General features: G+C 37.2%; 1 protein-coding gene across 2 annotated transcripts in view; it reads right to left on the bottom strand.

Moving 5' to 3' along the window:
- The window catches only part of KNTC1 (kinetochore associated 1), a 109,686-nt gene that overhangs the window by 83,060 nt on the left and 6,016 nt on the right, over positions 1 to 20,610 (bottom strand). For both annotated transcript variants that reach the window (XM_057527008.1, XM_057527010.1), the window contains exons 3-21: positions 19,734 to 19,854; positions 17,595 to 17,710; positions 16,627 to 16,705; positions 15,962 to 16,039; positions 15,033 to 15,067; positions 14,678 to 14,788; positions 13,778 to 13,871; positions 13,372 to 13,424; positions 13,043 to 13,158; positions 12,638 to 12,692; positions 11,588 to 11,686; positions 9,780 to 9,823; positions 9,618 to 9,683; positions 9,134 to 9,209; positions 4,928 to 5,053; positions 4,748 to 4,837; positions 4,284 to 4,337; positions 2,805 to 2,866; positions 680 to 791 (exon numbers count right to left, since the gene is read on the bottom strand). In XM_057527008.1, coding sequence (XP_057382991.1) covers positions 680 to 791; positions 2,805 to 2,866; positions 4,284 to 4,337; positions 4,748 to 4,837; positions 4,928 to 5,053; positions 9,134 to 9,209; positions 9,618 to 9,683; positions 9,780 to 9,823; positions 11,588 to 11,686; positions 12,638 to 12,692; positions 13,043 to 13,158; positions 13,372 to 13,424; positions 13,778 to 13,871; positions 14,678 to 14,788; positions 15,033 to 15,067; positions 15,962 to 16,039; positions 16,627 to 16,705; positions 17,595 to 17,710; positions 19,734 to 19,854 — 1,587 coding nt within the window. The remainder of the gene's footprint in view (positions 1 to 679; positions 792 to 2,804; positions 2,867 to 4,283; positions 4,338 to 4,747; positions 4,838 to 4,927; positions 5,054 to 9,133; positions 9,210 to 9,617; positions 9,684 to 9,779; positions 9,824 to 11,587; positions 11,687 to 12,637; positions 12,693 to 13,042; positions 13,159 to 13,371; positions 13,425 to 13,777; positions 13,872 to 14,677; positions 14,789 to 15,032; positions 15,068 to 15,961; positions 16,040 to 16,626; positions 16,706 to 17,594; positions 17,711 to 19,733; positions 19,855 to 20,610) is intronic.

Here is a 20,610-nt window from a genome sequence, read left to right as displayed (position 1 = left end):
TAACCAAAAATAATAAATAAATAAAAATAAAATAAATTTATTAAAAAAAAAATTTTACTGATGTAACGACCCTTAAAAGTGACTTACTCTGTGCAAATGATTCAAGTTGGTAGGCACAAATTCCGTGAAACCTCATGGCAGCGAGTGTTAGTTAATAAATTAGAGGCAGAGGAACAGGCAGAGATGGCATTCTAGGGAAAACTTAACTGGAGGTGACAGTACAAACCCTAACAAGCATGTGTCTTTAATAGCATCACACCAGATACTGAGCTTTGGACCTAATATTCTACATCAACATTAAGGAGATTTGGAGCAGCAACTATAATGGGCAATCCTTTTCCACAATCTGAGCTGCAACAGGACTACCCTCTCCACCATTCCTACATAAGAAAGCCCATCAACAAACTGCTTAATAAAATGTTACCTCTTGACCTAAGTTTAGGAGCTAACTAGACTCTGAATGATGAGATAACGTAAGTTTATATTTTATGTATAATATTTCCTCTGAGTTAATATCATCAGAGGATAGTTTTCTCTGGGACAGGTCATATTTTAGCAAATCGTCTGAAAACACCCCATTGCCCAGTCACTCCTGCCACCCTATTAGTTTCCAACACTGATTCAATCACCTCTCACAGGAGCTATAAAGCCATTAAGAAAAAAACGCAAAACAAATTACCCGATGTCTCAGCCAAAGGTACTGTGCACAAACAAGGTTTCCTTCTCTTAGCTGTAAAAAAATATCCTTAAGGTCATCTTCATTATTCAGAAATTCAATCCAAGAACTACCCCTGCAAAGTCAAAGAGAGGAAAGAAGTTAGTAGTCAAAAAATATATATTAAGGTTATATGTTACAATTAGATATCATCATGCATTTTAACTAGGTTTTTTTTTCCTCAGAGCTAAAAAAAGAATCAAAGATTATACAGTGAAAAGTAAGTTTCCTTCTTATCCCAGACCTATAGAACTCCTATATCTCCCCCAGAAGTTATAGCTCTCCTTGTAGGTCCTTCCTGAGATAATCATTACATATACAAGCAACCATTTTTAACTTTAAAATGAATGAGAGTTTTTTATGTATACTATTTGTACTTAAAAAAATTCATTTTATATTATCTTGGCTGCTTGTACCAAATGAGCACATATAGATATAATTCTTTTTAAGGACTACATATTATTCCATGGCATGGATTTACTATAATATAACTAGACACCCACAGTTGAACATTAGGGTTACTTCCAGTCTTTTGCTATAACCAACAAAGCTGTAGTGACTACCCAGTCCTAATTAAAGCTCAGAAATAGATGATGAATACTTCCTTAAAATGATAAAAAGACAAAACCCTATAAGCCTGTATCATGCCTAAATGATAAAACAAAATAAGCATTTTCACTAATATAAAGAACAAGTGAAAGATGCCTATTTACCACCATTATTTAATAATGTTCTACATGGGACTTCCCTGGCGGTCCAGTGGTTAAGACTTCACCTTCCAACGCAGGGGGTGTGGGTTCGATCCCTGGTCTGGGAGCTAAGATCCCACATGCCTCATGGCCAAAAAACCAAAACATAAAACAGAAGCAATATTGTAACAAATTCAATAAAGACTTAAAAAAAAAAAGGCCCACATCAAAACAAAAACAAAAACAAAAACGTTCTACAAGTACCAGTCGAAATTAGGCAAGGAAAAAAAATGAGGAAAAAAATGAAGCAAAATTATCATTATTTGCATATATAATTATATACTTGGAAAAAACAAGACCAATTGAAATATTACTACAAGTGAAAAAGGAATTCAATAAGCTAGCTGGTTTAAAAGTAATTTAAAAAAATCAATAGCTTCTATATCCTTTTGAAAATACAATGGAGAAAAGTCCCATTTATAAAAGTAGGAAGAAAGATAAAATTAACAAAAAAATGTAAAAAATCTATATGAAGACAACTGAGTAGATACCACTCAGGAACATAAAAAAAAAGATAGAATGAGTAGGAAGACACATACTGCCCTTAAATATTGATATGAAGACTTGATGTTGTAAAGATACTGATTCTCCCCAAATTGATTTTAGGTTCAGCACATTCCCAATAAAAATAAATAATAAAAAAATCCAATAAAAATAAGATTTTTAAAAAACTGGATAAGCTGATTCTGACTCCAAGTGTCATACAGAAAAGAGTAGCTGCCCAAATTCTGAAAAATAAGAAAAGTATAGTAGGACTAGTCTACCAGTTAATAGGACACTTTAAAGCTACATTAATTAAAACTATTTGATACTGGTGAATGAATAGAGAGATGAAACCAAGTGAATACAATTACATCGCAGAAACTTAAATACACATGAGAATTTTAGCATGTGATTAATGTAACATTTCAATGAGCAGTGAAAAGGTAGAATGTTTAATGATAGTATCGGGATAACTGAATAGCTATAAGGAGAAAAAATAAAGCTTCCTTCATTGTTAGTTTATCATGATAAATAAATTTGTCTTAGCTTTAAGGTAACTAGATCTCATATTCGTCAATAACGATATTCTTGGTGCACATGTTAGTATATCTAACAGGATTAATTTCCAGAAGTGGATTGTTAAGGCAAAAGGTACGTTTATTTAAATCTGCCTTCCAAATGTATCAATTCCAATGGACGATGTAGGAAGTGCCTAAAGCTTAGCAGGAAAGATAACATTTTCCATCACTGAACCCCCCAGAAACACAAATTCACTCAAAGCAATGCTTTATCTTTTATAACATTCCAAACTTAAATCTAATTCATAATCCAGAATTCAAAATGGGGAATGCATATACCTGAATTTTTCTGGTCCAAATGCTCCATAAAAAGTAGTCAACTTTGCATGAGCCCTTAGTACCTAAAAAGAAATAACTTGACAGTCTGAATGTTGTGTGCAATAATATCAAAATAAAAAACACCAAAAATTAGGCATTCTGTTTCAGAAGTCTTGTACATATTCTCGTTTTATCCCATATTACAAGTCAATTCCCATAAATATGACTGCCTTTACTTAGCACAAAACAAAAAAACTTGAAATAACGGAAATATTTCCAATCACGCTCAATGCAATAAACCTGCAAAGAAGAGGAAGGTATTTGTACATTAATTGTAGGTGCCTTTCAAAATCAATCAGTTTTCCCACTGATTTATAAATATGCCCTTATGGTAAAACCTAGCTGGATTATACTAAACATTTACTTTGAGATAAGAGTTAAAAAATATATAGATGGTCCCTGACATGCAACGGTTCAACTTAAGATTTTTCGACTTTATGATGGTGGAAAGGCAAAACGCATTCAAGTAGAAACCATACGTAGAATTTTGGTCTTTTCCTGGGTTAGCAATGATATATAGGACGATTCTCCCCCGTGATGCTGGCAGCAGCAAGGAGCTGCAGCTCCCAGTCAGCCACATAATCACAAACAACCGATATCCTTACAACCATTTTGTTTCTTCACTTTCAGTACAGTATTCAATACATTACATGAGCTATTTGACAGTTTATTATAAAACAGGCTTTGAGTCAGATGACTTTGCCCAACTCTAGGCTAATATAATTGCTCTGAGAACATTTAAGGTAGGTGAGGCCAAGCTATCATGTTCAGTAGGTTAGGTGTATTAAATGCATTTTTTTTTTGAAAAACATTTTTTATTGAAGTATAGTTGATGTACAATATGGTGATTCACAATTTTTAGAGGTTATACCCCAATTATGGTTACTATAAGATATTGGCTATATTCCCTGTGTTGTACAATATATCCTTGCAGCTTATTTTTTTAATTTTATTTTTAAAATTTAATTTAATTTATTTTTTATACAGCAGGTTCTTTTCAGTTATCTATTTATACATATTAGCGTATACATGTCAATCCCAGTCTCCCAATTCATCCCACCGGAACCACCCCCCCTGAAGTGAATTTTTGACTTGCGGTATTTTCAACTTAACAGTGGGTTGGTCAGGATGTAACCCCATCATAAGCTGAGGAAGATCTGTACGTACATGTGCACGCACATATATTTTTGGCACCATCATAGCTATCATCACAGTTTACAATTATTTGAAATAGCAGGCACCATGCAAAATGATTTATAGGAAATATTTCATCTGACCTCAAAATAACCTATAAGTACTATTATTATTCCCATTTTGCAATAAGGAAAAAATGTATTAATATAACTTGCTCTTGAAAAAATACAGACCTATCTTGAATTCAAAAGTATATTGTAACAGTATATTCACTCCCAAATTAACCTATAAACCCAATGTAATTACCTCTTTTAAGCCATCAGAATAGATAGGAACAGCTTTATCTTCTTTCTTCAAAAGCTAAGATGAATAAGAAACACGGTTAGAATACTGGCTATACTAGGTTTTTCATGAAAGAAGATGGATTTCCTGTGAATTAAAGGAAAAAATCATCTTTAAAAATTAAATTGCACTGAACTCTGAGATGAACAATGAACAATAAAGAAGTTACATATCTTAAAAATAATGCATTTTATGAAAACAGCTCACATTTTGCCCATCTGTTACACCTTGATTTTAAGGTATATAACTAGCAATGGTACTCATTTACAGGTGAGTGAGGGGAACAATCTATAGCAAAAATGGCATCATTTGGAACAGCAAAATAAATGCACTTTAAAAAAGGTCTATGGGAAAAATCCTTCAGTTTTTTGCAAATTACTTCTTTTGCATAAGACAAACTAACATGCACAGAGGTCAGAAACACTTACCCTGGTTTTGGCATAATTCAGCATTTCCTGGGTCGTTTCATAGGTTATCCATTGAGCCTCCAAGCAGTAATTCACCACAAATTCATCGTCCTGTTTCATAAATGCCAGACATGGTAAGGCAACGTAATGTTGATCAATCCATCGATCTGAATACTCTAGTATACGACAGGGAAAACATACCTGGATTTTATGCAGATTTTCCTTAGCTTCATCTACAAGTTTTTGCCATTCGGTCTGCTCACTGGTGTCCAGAGAACTCAAAGCTAGTTTCTCCAATATATCATTTGATTTTACTTTGTAAACAAGCTGTAATATAAACATGCCACATCAAGAAACTTGAAGCAAAATAATGCCTGTGGATGAAATCTTACGCTGTATGCTAAAAAAAAATGTGAATATTCATGTGGTTCAAGAATAAGCATTAAAGAAGGTAACACTTAGATAACTGAAAGGTAACCCAGATTACAAAGTGTTATGGAAACCATTTCTACTGAGTCCTCACTAAATGTGACCAGCAGTGTACTAAGAGCTTTATGTGAATTATCTCAGTTAATGCTCATAAAAACCTAAGTAAGCATTTGCACCTCATCATAACCCTATGGGGTAAATACTAAGATCCCTATTTTACAATCAAGAAAACTGAAGCTCAAGAGAGGGTAAGTAATGTGTCTGAAATTTTGCTGTTCAGAAGTGAATGGAGGGCTTCCCTGGTGGCGCAGTGGTTAAGAATCCGCCTGCCAATGCAGGGTACATGGATTTGATCCCTGGCCGTGGAAGATCCCACATGCCGCAGAGCAACGAAGCCCGTGCGTCACAACTACTGAGCCTGCGCTCTACAGCCCATGAGCCACAACTACTGAGCCCGCGTGCCACAACCATTGAAGCCCGCGCGCCTAGAGCCCATGCTCCGGAACAAGAGAAGCCACCGCAATGAGAAGCCCACGCACCGCAACGAAGAGTAGCCCCCACTCACCGCAACTAGAGAAAGCCTGCACGCAGCAATGAAGACCCAATGCAGCCAAAAATAGAAACAATTTTTTTAAAAAACAGGAAATTAATACTGATACATTAAAAAAAGTGAATGGAGCTGGTTTTTAGAAGAATACCACACAATTATGTTTCACGTCTACTTTTCTAAGTTTATCAAAGGTTCTTTTTTCTAAATTTTATTAATTAATTAATTTATTTATGGCTGCATTGGGTCTTCGTTGCTGTGCACAGGCTTTCTCTAGTTGCGGTGAACGGGGGCTACTCTTCATTGCGGTGTGAGGGCTTCTCATTGTGGTGGCTTCTCCTGTTGCAGAGCACAGGCTCTAGGCGCGCGGGCTTCAGTAGGTGTGGCACACGGGCTTTGTTGCTCCACGGCATGTGGGATCTTCCCAGACCAGGGATCGAACCTGTGTCCCCTGCATTGGCAGGAAGATTCTTTTTTTATTTTTGTACCTTTATTAGCCGCTGAAGATGTCTTCCACTAGACTTTAAGCTGAGAGAAAGAGGGGGGTGTTCCCACAATCCCTATACTTAGCAAGGTTCTCACTAATTATTTGCTAATTGATTTGCTAAATTGATATAGTTTAACTCAGGTTAGTGAGGCATACCATTTTATTTTATTTTATTTTAATTTATTTTTCAAACATCTTTATTGGAGTATAATTGCTCCACGATGGTGTGTTAGTTTCTGCTTTATAACAAAGTGAATCAGCTATACGTATACATATATCCCCATATCTCCTCCCTCTTGCGTCTCCCTCCCACCCTCCCTATCCCACCCCTCTAGGTGGTCACAAAGCACCGAGCTGATCTCCCTGAGGCAGGCAGATTCTTAACCACTGTGCCACCAGGGAATTCCCAGTCTATCAAAGGTTCTTTAGCAGCTAGAAACAGCTTGTGTTAGACAAAGTCAAAATTTCAGGTTCCTTTTTTATAAACAAAATACCGACTTTAACATGGGCTCTCTGGTTCCGAAAGCTAAAAATGATACGAAAGAGCAGTTTCTCTAGTTCTGTGTCTCCACTCCCTGAAAACATCTTTCACTGGTTTTGATTTTTTTGCTTCATTTGCTCTTTTTAAAAATTAGTTATTATGAAACTTTCAGATGTTCAAAAAGGTAATAATATAACAAACAGTCGTGTACTTATCACCTAAATTAAAAAAAAATAAAGCACATTACTAATATAGTTTAATATTACTTGCACTTCTTCCAAATAAATCATCCTCCTTCCCTTAACCAGAAGTCTCCATTATTCTGATTTTGGTGCTTGTTATCCCATTAATTTATATACTGCTTTACTCATATACATTTCTAAACAATATACAAAATTGTTTTGCATGTTTTAAAATGTTACTTTCTTTAAACTTTTTATTTTACATTGGAGCATAGTTGATTAACAATGTTGTGTTACCTTCAGGTGTATAGCAAAGTGATTCAGTTATACATATACAGGTACCTATTCTTTTTCAAATTCTTTTCCCATTTAGGTTGTTACATAATATAAAATGCTACATTTTTAAAACAACAAACACATGGGTACCCACCACCCACTTAGCAAATGTTAGTTCTTCACTACCATCAGGCTTCATCCTTCATTACTTCCTAGGACTTTTCGAGGGATATCAATGAATTCCTAATCACCAAATCCAACAGACAACTTTCAGTTTTTATACCTGATTTTATTGGTAGTATTTGCAACTGCTGATCACTCCCCACTAAACTGTTTGTTTTTTGGCCACACCTCACGCCTTGTGGGATCTTAGTTCCCCAACTAGGGATCGAACCCGTGCCCTCAGCAGTGAAAGCAAGGAGTCCTAACCACTGGACTGCCAGGGAAGTCCCCCTTGGCTTCTTTAATCGTACATTTGTGTGGTCTTCTTCCCAAATATGTTTATAGCCCTTCTTCCTCTATCCCCCGTGTGCTGGTGCCCCTGTATCTCATCCTCAGATCTCTTCTTACTACACACATTCTCCTTGAGTGGTCTGAGCCATTCCTCTGGTGTTACCTATGTCTAGATTCAGCTCAGATCACTCTCCAACTTCCTATCAGACAGCCTCATTTTATAAGATCCCTTACATGCAATTTTTATAAAGCAGAACCCTTCATATTTTACCCCTAACCTGTTCTTCCACACATATTCCTCATTTTAAGTAATGCCATCACATTCCAACTACAGTAAGTCCCCTACATACGAATCTTCAAGACGTGAACTTTCCAAGATGCGAACGTGCGTTCACATGTCCAATCACGTAAGTCAGTTCACGTGTCTGGCGTACACTGTCACATGCGTGCATCCTCTACAAGTGGTTGTGCCTTTGTGTACTTTACTGTGCAGTACTGTATAGAGCACAGTAGTACAGTATCTTTATTTCAAGCCCAGGATGTCCAGAAGCAAGTGTAAAAGCAGTGGTGATGTACCCAGTACTGCTAAGAAGCACCAGCTATTGTACTGCACTACTGTATTTTTCAAGGTATGGTACTGTAAGATTAAAAATGTTTTATTTCTTGTGTGTGTTTGTTTTTTATGTATTATTTGTGTGAAAAGTATTATAAACCTATCACAGTAGAGTACTATGTAGCCGATTGCGTTAGTTGGGTACTTAGGCTAACTCTGTTGGACTTCTGAGCAAACTGGATTTATGAATGTGCTCTTGGAATGGAACTCGTTTATATGTAAGGGACTTACTTGTAGTACGCTGAGCCAGAGTACTGCTAGTCTGCTCCTGACATTTGTACCCCCCACTATGTTTGATCGCTGAGCCCCACTGCTTCTACCTCCTATACACCTCTCTCATCAGACCTTCCCTCCTGTGTGTCTCCACCTCACTGCACTGGGTCAGTTTTTCAGCTGGTCTTTGCACCTCTAGATTTACCCTTTTCCAAACAATTTCCCATGTTTACAAAATGACAACCTAATCAAGACATTCTCCAGCTTAAAAATCTCAGTAGCTCCCCATCACCTGCAGAATAAGATCTAAACCCTTTGCAGTACATACAAAGCCCTCCAGGCTCTGATCCTCTCCTTCTCCATCATCTCCTTTCCCTTCTATGCACATATAACCTACACCCTAGTCCTATCTAATTACTAGGAGTTCCTGGAAGCACCATAAGCCTCCCTCACTTTCTTCATGTGTCTTAACACCTAGAATTCCCTTCCTCTCCCAGGACTATCTGGAACATCTTCAAGATCTGACATAAAATCACCTCCTCCATGAAGTCTTCCCACCCTACTTTAAGGGTCAATATCTCCTTTGAATCCCTACTCTACTTTGGTCGTATCTTAATTATAGGCCTGATCACACTAAATTCCCATTATGTTTTACATATTTCTCTCTACAGCCTCTAGCACATGAAGAAATGTTTTCAATGAATGAATGAATACATGAATAATTACCTCAACATCTAGTCCAAACTGAATGGCAAAGCTCTCGGCTTCAGCAAATCTGTGTTTGTGAAGTAACCGACTCAATCTGATAAATTGAAAGAAATTTCAGTAAAATTTTTATTAATCAGGGAATTCAAGCTTTTCATCAAGGAGTAAGGCTTAGAAGAACACAAGAGGGCTTCCCTGGTGGGGCAGTGGTCAAGAATCCGCCTGCCAATGCAGGGGACACTGGTTCGAGCCCTGGTGCAGGAAGATCCCACATGCCATGGAGCAACTAAGCCCGTGCACCACAACTACTGAGCCTGCACTCTACAGCCCGTGCTCCACAACAAGAGAAGCCACCGCAATGAGAAGCCCGCGCACCTCAATGAAGAGTAGCCCCCGTTCTCCGCAACTAGAGAAAGCCCACGCACAGCAACAAAAACCCAGTGCAGCCAAAAATAAATAAATAAAATAAATTATTAAAAAAAAAAACAAAAACACAAGAAGTTACCTGTTTTCTGGCAAAGCTTCTGTAAGACATCTAAGTACTAAAACAGAGACTGAGTCTTCAGATAGTCTGAAAAAAGTTTTAATATTGACATTTGTCATCAGTAAGTAAATTTTAACTTTGCTATTATTTAACGACTTATCTGATAAACAAAACAGGACTTACTTTGGATCATTTTTGCAAATTCCTTCCAGAAGGTATATGGTATCCTACAATAGCAAAAACATGTTTAAAATTGAAATATAGAATTAATTCACTTTATAGTTACTAGAGTAACAATAATTTCTGGTTTAGGCGGAAATTATCCATCAATGGATTCTAAAATTACTGGGAAAAACTGGTGAGGAAAAGGATAGTTCCATAGTCTCAAAATAACACCACGGAAATTACTTACTAATTATACAGGGGAAAATGTACCTTTACAATGGAGAAATCTGGCAGAACTGCTTTAACCAAGTGATCAAATTTAACAGCACCAATAACAGGACAAGTGGACATGAGTCCTTTAATGTGATGCAGTTAGGACACAGTATCACTTATGCAGGATGCTTGCCAAAAATCTTAGCACGAATCTAATCATGACGAGACACAGATCCAAATAGAGGGACATTCTACCAACAACCGGCTAGGACTCGAAAAATGTTAATGTCCGAAAAGACAAAAACAGACTAGGGAAGTTTTAGAGATTAAAGTAGACTACCATGTGACCACGACAACAAAATTCAATTCGTGATGTTTGATTGAATCCTGGGTCAGGAACAAAAAAAAGTTCTCAAGTAATTGGCACAATTGGTAAAATCTGAATTTGGATGGCATATTTCATAATAGTATTGCATTAATGTTAAATTTTGTGGGCCTTATTCTTAGGAGATACCCACTGAAATTAGGAGTGAGAGGTCATGATGTCTGCAAGTAATTTCCAAATGGTTTGGAAAAATACAATGTGTGTATATAAAAAGAGATAAAACGGGCTTCCCTGGTGGCACAGTGGTTGAGAATCCGCCTACAAATGCAGGGGACATGGGTTCAAGCCCTGGTCCGGGAAGATCCCACATGCCGTGGAGCAACTAAGCCTGTGTGCCACAACTACTGAGCCTGCGCTCTAGAGCCCGCGAGCCACAACTACTGAGCCTGTGAGCCACAACTACTGAAGCCCATGCGCCTAGAGCCCAAGCTCTGCAACAAGAGAAGCCACTGCAAGGAGAAGCCCGCGCACCGCAGCAAGGAGTAGCCCCCACTCGCCGCAACTGGAGAAAGCCCACACGCAGCAATGAAGACCCAACGCAGCCAAAAATAAATAAATAAATTCAAAAAAAAAAAAAATCCGTCTGCCAATGCAGGGGACAGGGGGTCGATCCCTGGTCTGGAAAGATCTGCAGAGCAACTTAGCCCGTGCGCCACAACTACTGAGCCTGTGCTCTAGAGCCCACGAGCCACAACTACTGAAGCCCGTATGCCCTAGAGCCCACGCTGCAACTACTGAAGCCTGCACACTCTAGGGCCTGTGTGCTGCAACTACTGAGCCTGAGTGCTGCAACTACCGAAGCCCATGTGCCTAGAGCCCGTGCTCCGCAACGAGAAGCCACCGCAATGAGAAGCCCGCGCACAGCAACAAAGAGTAGCCCCCGCTCGCCGCAACTAGAGAAAGCCTGCGCGCAGCAACGAAGACCCAAAGCGGCCAAAAAAAAAAGCAAGCAATAACCTCCCCCAAATTAACAATCATCTGTATTTCCTGTGGAGAGACAAGAAAATTGAATGTTCAATTGACTGATGTTTTATTTGATTAATTTCCTTCTTTTTAAATGAAGACTGACCTCCTGTAAATATATTTGAGGACCTCTGATAACAATAAATATGGTTTACCTGAGATCTATCCATGTATTCCACCAGGTTCCACTTATGCTTAGCTTAGTTATTCTTATTTTTTTTCAATTATAAAAAAATATATTAGTTCAAAATACACATCAACTTACTGTGCTAATTCCTGTTTGGACCAGAGAAGAAACACTAGATACTTCCAAAGAATATAGTATTTCCATCATAGGTAATGAATAGACCATGAGGTTTCTCATCTAAGAAAAATAGGACAGCAATTAATGTCTTAGGTCAATATAAACCTATGAGCACAAGACAGCACTTCACAATCCAGGGCATAGATTAAAACACTTGATACGAAGTTAAGTGCAAAAAATAAGTAAATCTGTTACTGTATTATTTAAATGTTACATAGAAAATTATGTTCTATCTTACCTTTTAAATCTGTTAAATGAAAATCCACGTACCTGGAGTCCATTCTACAATTTGTTTTTAAGGCAAATGTAATTCCTCAGTGCCAGAACTACATAAGTATCACTATAATAAACATTTTCTTATAGACATTTTTATTCCTGAAATGCTCCAATTAAAATGTGGAGCTGAGGGGCTTCCCTGGTGGCGCAGTGGTTGAGAATCTGCCTGCTAATGCAGGGGACACGGGTTCGAGCCCTGGTCTGGGAAGATCCCACATGCCACGGAGCAGCTGGGCCCGTGAGCCACAACTACTGAGCCTGCGCGTCTGGAGCCTGTGCCCCGAAACGGGAGGGGCCGCGATAGTGAGAGGCCCGCGCACCGCGATGAAGAGCGGTCCCCGCACCGCGATGAAGAGTGGCCCCCACTTGCCGCAACTGGAGAAAGCCCTCGCACGAACCGAAGACCCAACACAGCCAAAAATAAATAAATAAATAAATAAAGTAGCTATTAAAAAAAAAAAAAAAAAAGCAAAATAAATAGAAGTCAGGATGTTATAAACTGGCTAAATCTAAAAAAAAAAAAAAAAAAAAAAAAAAAAAAATGTGGAGCTGAGATTTATACCTTTTTTTTTTTTTATGAGAAAAAAGAGCTCTGCAGGGTTATTTCTGATCTGTCAAGTACCTGTGTGAACTAAGAGCTGATATGCTGTGAGTACTACTTAACAACTAGTACTTTTATATAAATGCTATTTCTAACACATAATATGGACGAATGTGATATAAATTTTCCAATACCTTCTTATTAGTAGTAGTTGTCAGAGCTACTAACTTGAGATTTGTAATCCCTTGCCTGAAACAGAAAAGAAGGTTTAAGTGAATCAAAGAAGCCAACTGCTAGATATAAGCTAAGTCAAAGTGATATCCTTGTATAATAGTTAAAATTAATTCACACAGAAGATACTGAACTTGACTTCTGAATGTTTATGGCCCAGACTCACACTCTTTCTAACACATTCACTTGGAGGTTTTTGTGTTGCCTATTTGTTCTCAATGAATTTGGCTAACAATGAAATGGTCTTTACCCTGTCAGTCTGTTCACAGTGTGATCTGGAATGTAACACATAAGAAATGATCTGAACAGAATCAGGCAAGAAGCCTGGTTCTAACAGAAGGGAAATCAGTATGAGCGTCATAGTGTACCACGTGACTGATGAAGGCGAATCTGCTTCTGTGGTGAGAAGAAAGTCTTCTATGTGAAGGGAGGGCCAGTTCCATATGGGAGTTAGGGTGTAAATATCCCATAAGCTCAGCACGTTCTGCAAAAGAGACATTTCATTGATACGTCCTCTTAACGACTAAAAATTTACATTTTGCAATCTATCTTTTGATACGTAACTGAAATAAAGCACATTACACAAGATAGTAATCTACCCTGGCTAAAGTCCTTGTCTTTGTTAAGTTCGACAAAATTTCTGTTGTTAAACATAACATCAAGTGAAAATACTTAAGGGGAAGTATCAGAAACATACACTGGTATCAAGAACAAAAAGTAGATTGTCTATCAGCTGGAACTTCTTTGCACCTACAAAAGAGAAAACAAGGTGTGTAAGGACTATGTTTCTGGGTTACATATAGCCATATTTAAAATAGTAAACTAACATATTTATGGAAAGGCAGAACTACACTTAAAAAAGAAGTTCCCATTCCCATTTATTCCCGTTTCTCTACTTTTTTGGAGGATCACTAAAACGTAAAACCTCCCAAAATGAAGAGTAACAATTGCAACATGCTAAGAAACCAAATACATGGGCGATCATCAGACTAAGCTGGCTTGTTTCCAAGGTTTGGTAAAACGGCTCATATGCCAGACTTAGTGTACTGACATGAAAACGACAACTCACAAGTACCAAAAGTAGTTTCATTAACTGATGTTACCTTCAATAATCTCTGCATCAATAACACTCTTAACGGTCATCCCTTTCCTAGAAGAATCTGGTTCCCATTTTGAGAATGCACAATTACCAGTTCCCTACAGAAGTGAAAATAGTATGTCAATTACAAACTTGGGTCTAGATCTGAATTCTCCTCCAAGTAGAAACATCTAAGTTGTACATGTGACTAATTTCAAAATATATTTATATATTCAAGCCCAGCTAGCTCTTATCATCTAGTTCCTCTCTTAGCTTGTTTTCAACAGAACAGAATGGAAAAAACAGCGAATGTACACTGTTATCACATGAACATTTAATAAGGAGGAGGCATATTCAGGCAACTCACTCTAGAGACATCAGGTAAGCTTCAAGACCTCCTCCAGCATTACAAGATAAAGATAACCTTTGATGAAGTATTTTCATTAAAATAACTACTAATATTTGAAAATCATTCATAAATATTCGCTTCAAATTATTTGAAACCCTGATGAAATACTGAACTAGATACACAAAACGGGGAAAAGTGACTGCTTCTTAACATATTATATAAATTTGGCAAGTAAAAATGTTGTAAATGCTGTAATAATATAATTCAATATAGAATTTTTGCCTACTCCTTGAATATAATATTAGATGTTTTGTTTGCTGCTGTTGTTTTTGCCTACACTCATAATTGAAAGACATGCTAAATGTCAGGTAGAGATTAGTGAAAATAAAGATGCAATATTTTTTCCAACACAGAGACTTAGTTTTACTTGTTGAGTTAATTTTATGACCTTCATTTTATAATTTCCCTGTTTCTGTTATACACTACAAATTAATTTGTAATTTTACCAAAACTATGTTTTAATGAAGAAACATTTCAGAAAAAAAGCCCAAAATTTTATAAAAAGAAAAGAATTACCCCAATTATCACAGGGATTTCGCTTGCTAAATCACCAGCCACAAGATTGAGACAACCAAGGGTATGACAATTTTCAGTAGAAATAAAACTGGACTTGATTTGTCCTTGTAACTGCAAGATTTAAAAAATAAGAATGTTATATATACGCTCCATAGTCCAAATTCCTTGGAAAGACTGATAAAAAATCAGTTTAAATCAATAGCTATAAATGTATTTTTAAAAATAGGAATATTATTAAAATGTTTTATCACGTTAATTCCCAAAATATCAACCATTAGACGATTATGCGGAAACACTTTCCTAAACTGACATTAAATCTAAGTTTCAAGAAGACAATGTGGTTTTGTGTTCTTACCTTTTTTGCCGTATGGAAGTCTACCCTTTCAATCGCTGCATGAAAAAGAGAAAGTAGGCTGAATTTACACTATAACCTATAAAATACATATGAATCTCCCCTTTTGTGTCAAGGTTAAATTACATACAATCTAGGGAGAGGAACACTGGTCAGAAGTTCATAAGGTGCTGGTGACTCTTCAGTTTTGCCCTTGACCAATGAAATAAACTGTGACGACATGTCGTACTCGGGGCACCAGCCAGGTTGCCTTAAGGTCCCTACAGTGTCTCTCCACACCTTCCCTTAAAAGGTTCTTCCTACTAAGATGGTCTTCTCCCTGCTCCAACTCTTCTATTCAAGCTCTGAAGTCCTACCTGTGAAGTCTTCATCACTTTGCACTCCCTTTTGGAAGAGCTGTTTCACTTGTCTGGCTCCTTCATTAAACTATAGAGAACCTTGTATCTTAAATCTCGTTGTATCCCCAGAACTTGGCACATTCTTAGCACAGAGTAGATCTTTGAAAAATATTTGTTGAATACATGCCCGGAATCAATTCCTCAATCTCTGCCAGCTCACAGGGATGTATGGTCCACACCACTCACTTAGCACACACTCTAGATTACTGCCTTGTATTGTTAACACTTACAAAATCATTTCAGTTTCCAGGTTCATTCAGTCCATCAAAAAGCATTTATTACTATGCTAGCGTAACTCCTGTCTCCCCAACTAAGTTGTAAAGTCCTTGAAGGCTATAAATAAATATTTCTTCAGATTCTGTTGTAGCCCTAACTGTGGAGAATAAGTATATTATGAATACTTTAAAGTATACCCAATATCATAGAATGTAGTTAAACTAAAATATTCTTAAAGAGCCTATTTTAAAATTTACCTGGAAAACTAATAAGAAATATTGCAGCAAATCAGTAATAAGAAAATAATACATTACTTACCTTGTTGAATTTTTACAAGCTGAAGGTTTGTAATACAAAAAAATCCATTGTTTGTAAGAAGCAGCATATAATAGGTACCTATTAAAATAAAATCAAGCCAGCTTCTTTAAAAGGCACATGATATAAAATTTAAACCAGGGTCTGGATCTAGCTTAAAAGTATGTCCATTTGCTCATTTAAAGTCTAATAATAAAATAACACAGTAACAATACAAAGCTTATTTACAAAGAATTGGTAAGTTATTTGCAAAAACAATGGTAACTTCTTTGAAACTTCTATAAACCAAATTTCATTTGCCAGAAATAAAGAAACTCAGATACATCAAAATAAATTAAGGTCCAGTTAACACTTGTTAAAAAGAAATACGATAAATACACTGAAACCCATAAGAACATATTAAAAGAATATTATGTCTCCCTGATAATCTATAGAACTCTCAAAACTGTAAGAAGTTTAGGATATTATACTTAAGAAGAGTACATTTAAGCCTCTGAAAAGAGCTAAAATCAAAAACTTGTTTTTTAAAATAATATTAATTGCATCCCTAGAAAGTTTAACATTGTGTAGGTAGCACCAATTAATTTACATAATATATTAACTATAAATCTGATTTTTTGACTGGGTATTAATAAGAAGACATTAAAAAAGAAATTAAAAACACTTACCTTCATTTGAACTATCTTTCTCAATAACAAGATTCCGGTAAGTACACTGATTTTCATCATTAGCTTTCTGAACAAAAGCCTAATTGCAAATTAATTTCAAATGATAAGATTAAACCCAGAAAATTACAGTCAAGGATTATATTCTTTAAACTCTAGGGATATCAATTATCATTAGCAATAATTGTGCCTATATTCCAAACATTTTAGTTTTCAAATGGAAAACTATTTACAAGTTTCCTCCAAAAATGTTTATTTTCAATACAAAACTGCTTTGGACAAGTATACTATCTTCAAACCATACTTTTTCAATTTTGCATTTATTTCATATGTTTTGTGGATGAAAAATGTTGCCTGCCATATTAGCAAACAAAGGATGCTGCGACCATCAAGCCAAGAGGGAGCCCAGGATGGAGATAAACAGGCTGCCCACTGTCAAGCCATCAGCCATTGCAGCAACCCCCAACTGTGCATCCTGAGGGCACTCAGGATGGAAAAGCACAGGATACTGGCCCTAGACAGCAAAGGTGTATATCAAAGGAATAACTTCAATGAGCCCAGACTCTTGCATCTTCCATACATAGAAAACGCTAAATTTATTAACCCGATATACCTGGTTTTCTTTAACAGTAATCTTTTGATGTTCCGACTACCTGGTCTACCTTGCAAAACTCCTATGTATCTTGGCTCCTCCCTCACCTCTTCAGAGCCGTCCCTCAGAGCATCTGAGAGGCTGCCTCCCGGGCCTGAAGTTCTCAGAAAGTCCGCCCAATAAAACATAATTCTCAACTTTTAGGTTGTGCACTTTTTTTTCAGACAGTTTCTAAGGTATGATTCTTAAATTCAATGTAAAGAAACATTATTCTTTTAATTTAGGCCACAAATCAAGTGATGCTTTGCTAGAGCTTTAGCTGTCTAAAAGATAATTTAGAATTTAGATAATGAAGATGAAAAACATAACAGGGTCTTACATTGGTGAGTAATGTTTGCTTTGATGTTACATGAATAAGATGTAAGTTGCCACTTCTCTCCCCAACCAGAAGAAACTTTCCTTCTTGACATAGGCCAACCACATCCACTTCAGTATCTGAAAATTTCAAGTCAAAGTTACAAGCTTCCTCTGAAAATGTTTATTTTCAACACAAAATATTGCAAATTTTGTTATTAAAAGTCAACTCTTTAAGCTTCTTTTAAATATTTCATGAAAGTAGTGACTAATGTAAAAACGAATGCTACTGACTCTTTGTCAACAAATATTTGCTGAGCACTTAGTATATGCTAAGCATTGTTCTAGGTCTTTTGCATATATCTGAGAATAATAACAAGAGTCCCACCTTCATAGAGCTCAAATTCTAAGGCAGAAATAGATGATAAACAGTCAGCATAGTAATCAAATTGTATGACATAGACAAAGGTGATAAATTCTCTGGCAAACAGAAAAAGTAGAGCAGGGAAAGAGAGCTCAGAAGAGCCATGCAGTATTAACTGGAGTGCTCAGGAGAGCCGCCTTTGATAAGGTGAGATTTGAACAAAGACTTGAAGGAGGTGAGGAAGTTATTGCTTGCACACAGCAAGAAGGCCAAGGGGAATGACATGGAGACCGAGAGGGGAAGACTAAGAGACAAAAGCAGTAACATATAAATTGCTTATAACTAAAATTATTCAGCAGCAATATCTTTATACAAAAGTTATATGTAGGGACTTCCCTGGTGGCACAGTAGTTAAGAAACCGCCTGCCAATGCAGGGGACAACGGGTTTGATCCCTGCTCTGGGAAGATCCCACATGCCGCGGAGTAACTAAGCCCATGCACCACAACTACTGAGCCTGCGCTCTACAGCCCATGAGCCACAACTACTGAGCCCGCATGCCACAACTACTGAAGCCCACGTGCCTAGAGCCCATGCTCCGCAACAAGAGAAGCCACTGCAATGAGAAGCCTGCGCACCGCAACGAAGAGTAGCCCCCGCTCGCCACAACTAGAGAAAGCCCACGCACAGCAACAAAGACCCAACGCAGCCAAAACTAAATAAATAAATAAACAAACAAATTTATTAAAAAAAAAGTATTATATGTAAACACAGCCTCACTCTTCATTGGTGAAACTGTGAATCTTGGGGACCCATCAGGGTAGATGCATTAAGATTCCACAAAATATGGGTTTCTCTCCTGCAAACTGTGATCAAGATTTTGTTCTTATGTGCATACCTTCTAATTCCTTTTCATCTAAGTTCTTTTTAAAAATAATTAATTAATTAATTTTCAGCTGTTCTTACGCAAACACTTCAATAACCATCTTTCTCTCAAAATTTCAGAAAAAATTTCATAATACTATCACCTATTTTCCAGCATAATCACTGACTTGTCTGTCCCTTAATTTACTCTGAAGTCCATACTTGCATATACACACTTAAAGCCCTTTAACTCAATAAAGAATTAATTCATAAGTACTTTTTAAAAACTTTTTATAGTGCTAAAAGTATTCAAATATCTGTTGGTGGTATTGAAATTATGTACAAGATTCAGGAACTTAAACATAATTGGGCTCAACTGTTTTCTACAGTATTCTAACACAAAAACCACGCAAATAAATTGTTGCTTTCCATGTATGTTTTTCCTTAGGCTTATTGAGAGAAGGGATCATCTTAGTACCTGTTCTGTCTGGTACTCAGCACAAGGCACTCAAGATTAATTTCTTGAAATTAGTGTAATTTCGAGTCTTATAAATAATGGAGTAAAGAAAAGGCAATGCTGGGCTTCCCTGGTGGCGCAGTGGTTGAGAGTCTGCCTGCCAGTGCAGGGGACACAGGTTCGTGCCCTGGTCTGGGAAGATCCCACATGCCGCGGAGCGGCTGGGCCCGTGAACCACAATTACTGAGCCTGCGCGTCTGGAGCCTGTGCTCTGCAACAAGAGAGGCCGCGATAGTGAGAGGCCCGCGCACCGCGATGAAGAGTGGCCCCCACTTGCCACAAGCCCTCGCAGAGAAACGAAGACCCAACACAGCCAAAATAAATAAATAAATTAATAAAAAAGAAAAGGCAATGCTGTAGAAATTGGTAGCAAGATATAGTTGACTTCCAATTTACTTTACTGCATTACATTAGACTTACCAAATATAAGATGCAATTGAAGCAATCTACAAATACTGTCCAACAGTATCACTGATTGGTCTGCTACAATAATAAACCCATCACTTAAGCTGCATGCTTGTAGTTTTGGATTTAATGAGGCCTGTGGGAGGGAAAAGCAGGACTAAAATAAAACATTTTTATACATGTTTAACAATACCTATCAATAGTATCACCATAGTCGCAAGCACCCAAGTTTAAAACTTCACTTGATAGGCCTTCTTTCTTTAGCCCATATATCTAATTAGTCAAGCTTTTCTTTGTATGATATATCTTGAATCCGTTCAGAGCCTAGAACAGGGAAATAGTCCAGGGTTGCTAGAACAGGGCAAAGGATTCGAAAGTACAAGTCTTTGTTTCCTAAGGGCCGAGCTTACGCCTGGAGAAGCCAGCAGGCATTAACATAAATGAATGAACCAATAGTGGCATAAGTCTCAGGGTCTGGGAAACAGCAGGGAGGGGGACTGTGAACTGGAGGACACGAGGCCCCACGTAAACTAAAGAGAGCAGAGTCAGCCAGATGAACGCCCCGTGGAAATGCGATCCTGGTATGGCCACAGCTTCCAATTTACCAAGAAAATCTGGATCTTTATGTGAAATATTCTAATTTTTAAATATTGGCAAAGTCAACATTTTAAAAAACACAATGCAAGCCAAATATGAGTCTCCTGTTTGTAGCTTCTGTTGATTAGAGCTTCCCACACATAATCTTTTTTTAAAAAATTAATTAATTTATTTATTTTTAGTTGCATTGGGTCTTTGTTGCTGTGCGCGGGCTTTCTCTACTTGTGACGAGCGGGGGCTACTCTTTGTTGTGGTGCATGGGCTTCTCATTGAGGTGGCTTCTCTTGTTGTGAAG

This window comes from Balaenoptera acutorostrata, chromosome 13 (assembly GCF_949987535.1).
Source record: "Balaenoptera acutorostrata chromosome 13, mBalAcu1.1, whole genome shotgun sequence".
Classification (NCBI taxonomy): domain Eukaryota; kingdom Metazoa; phylum Chordata; class Mammalia; order Artiodactyla; family Balaenopteridae; genus Balaenoptera; species Balaenoptera acutorostrata.
This window is presented reverse-complemented; position numbering and strand designations above follow the sequence as displayed.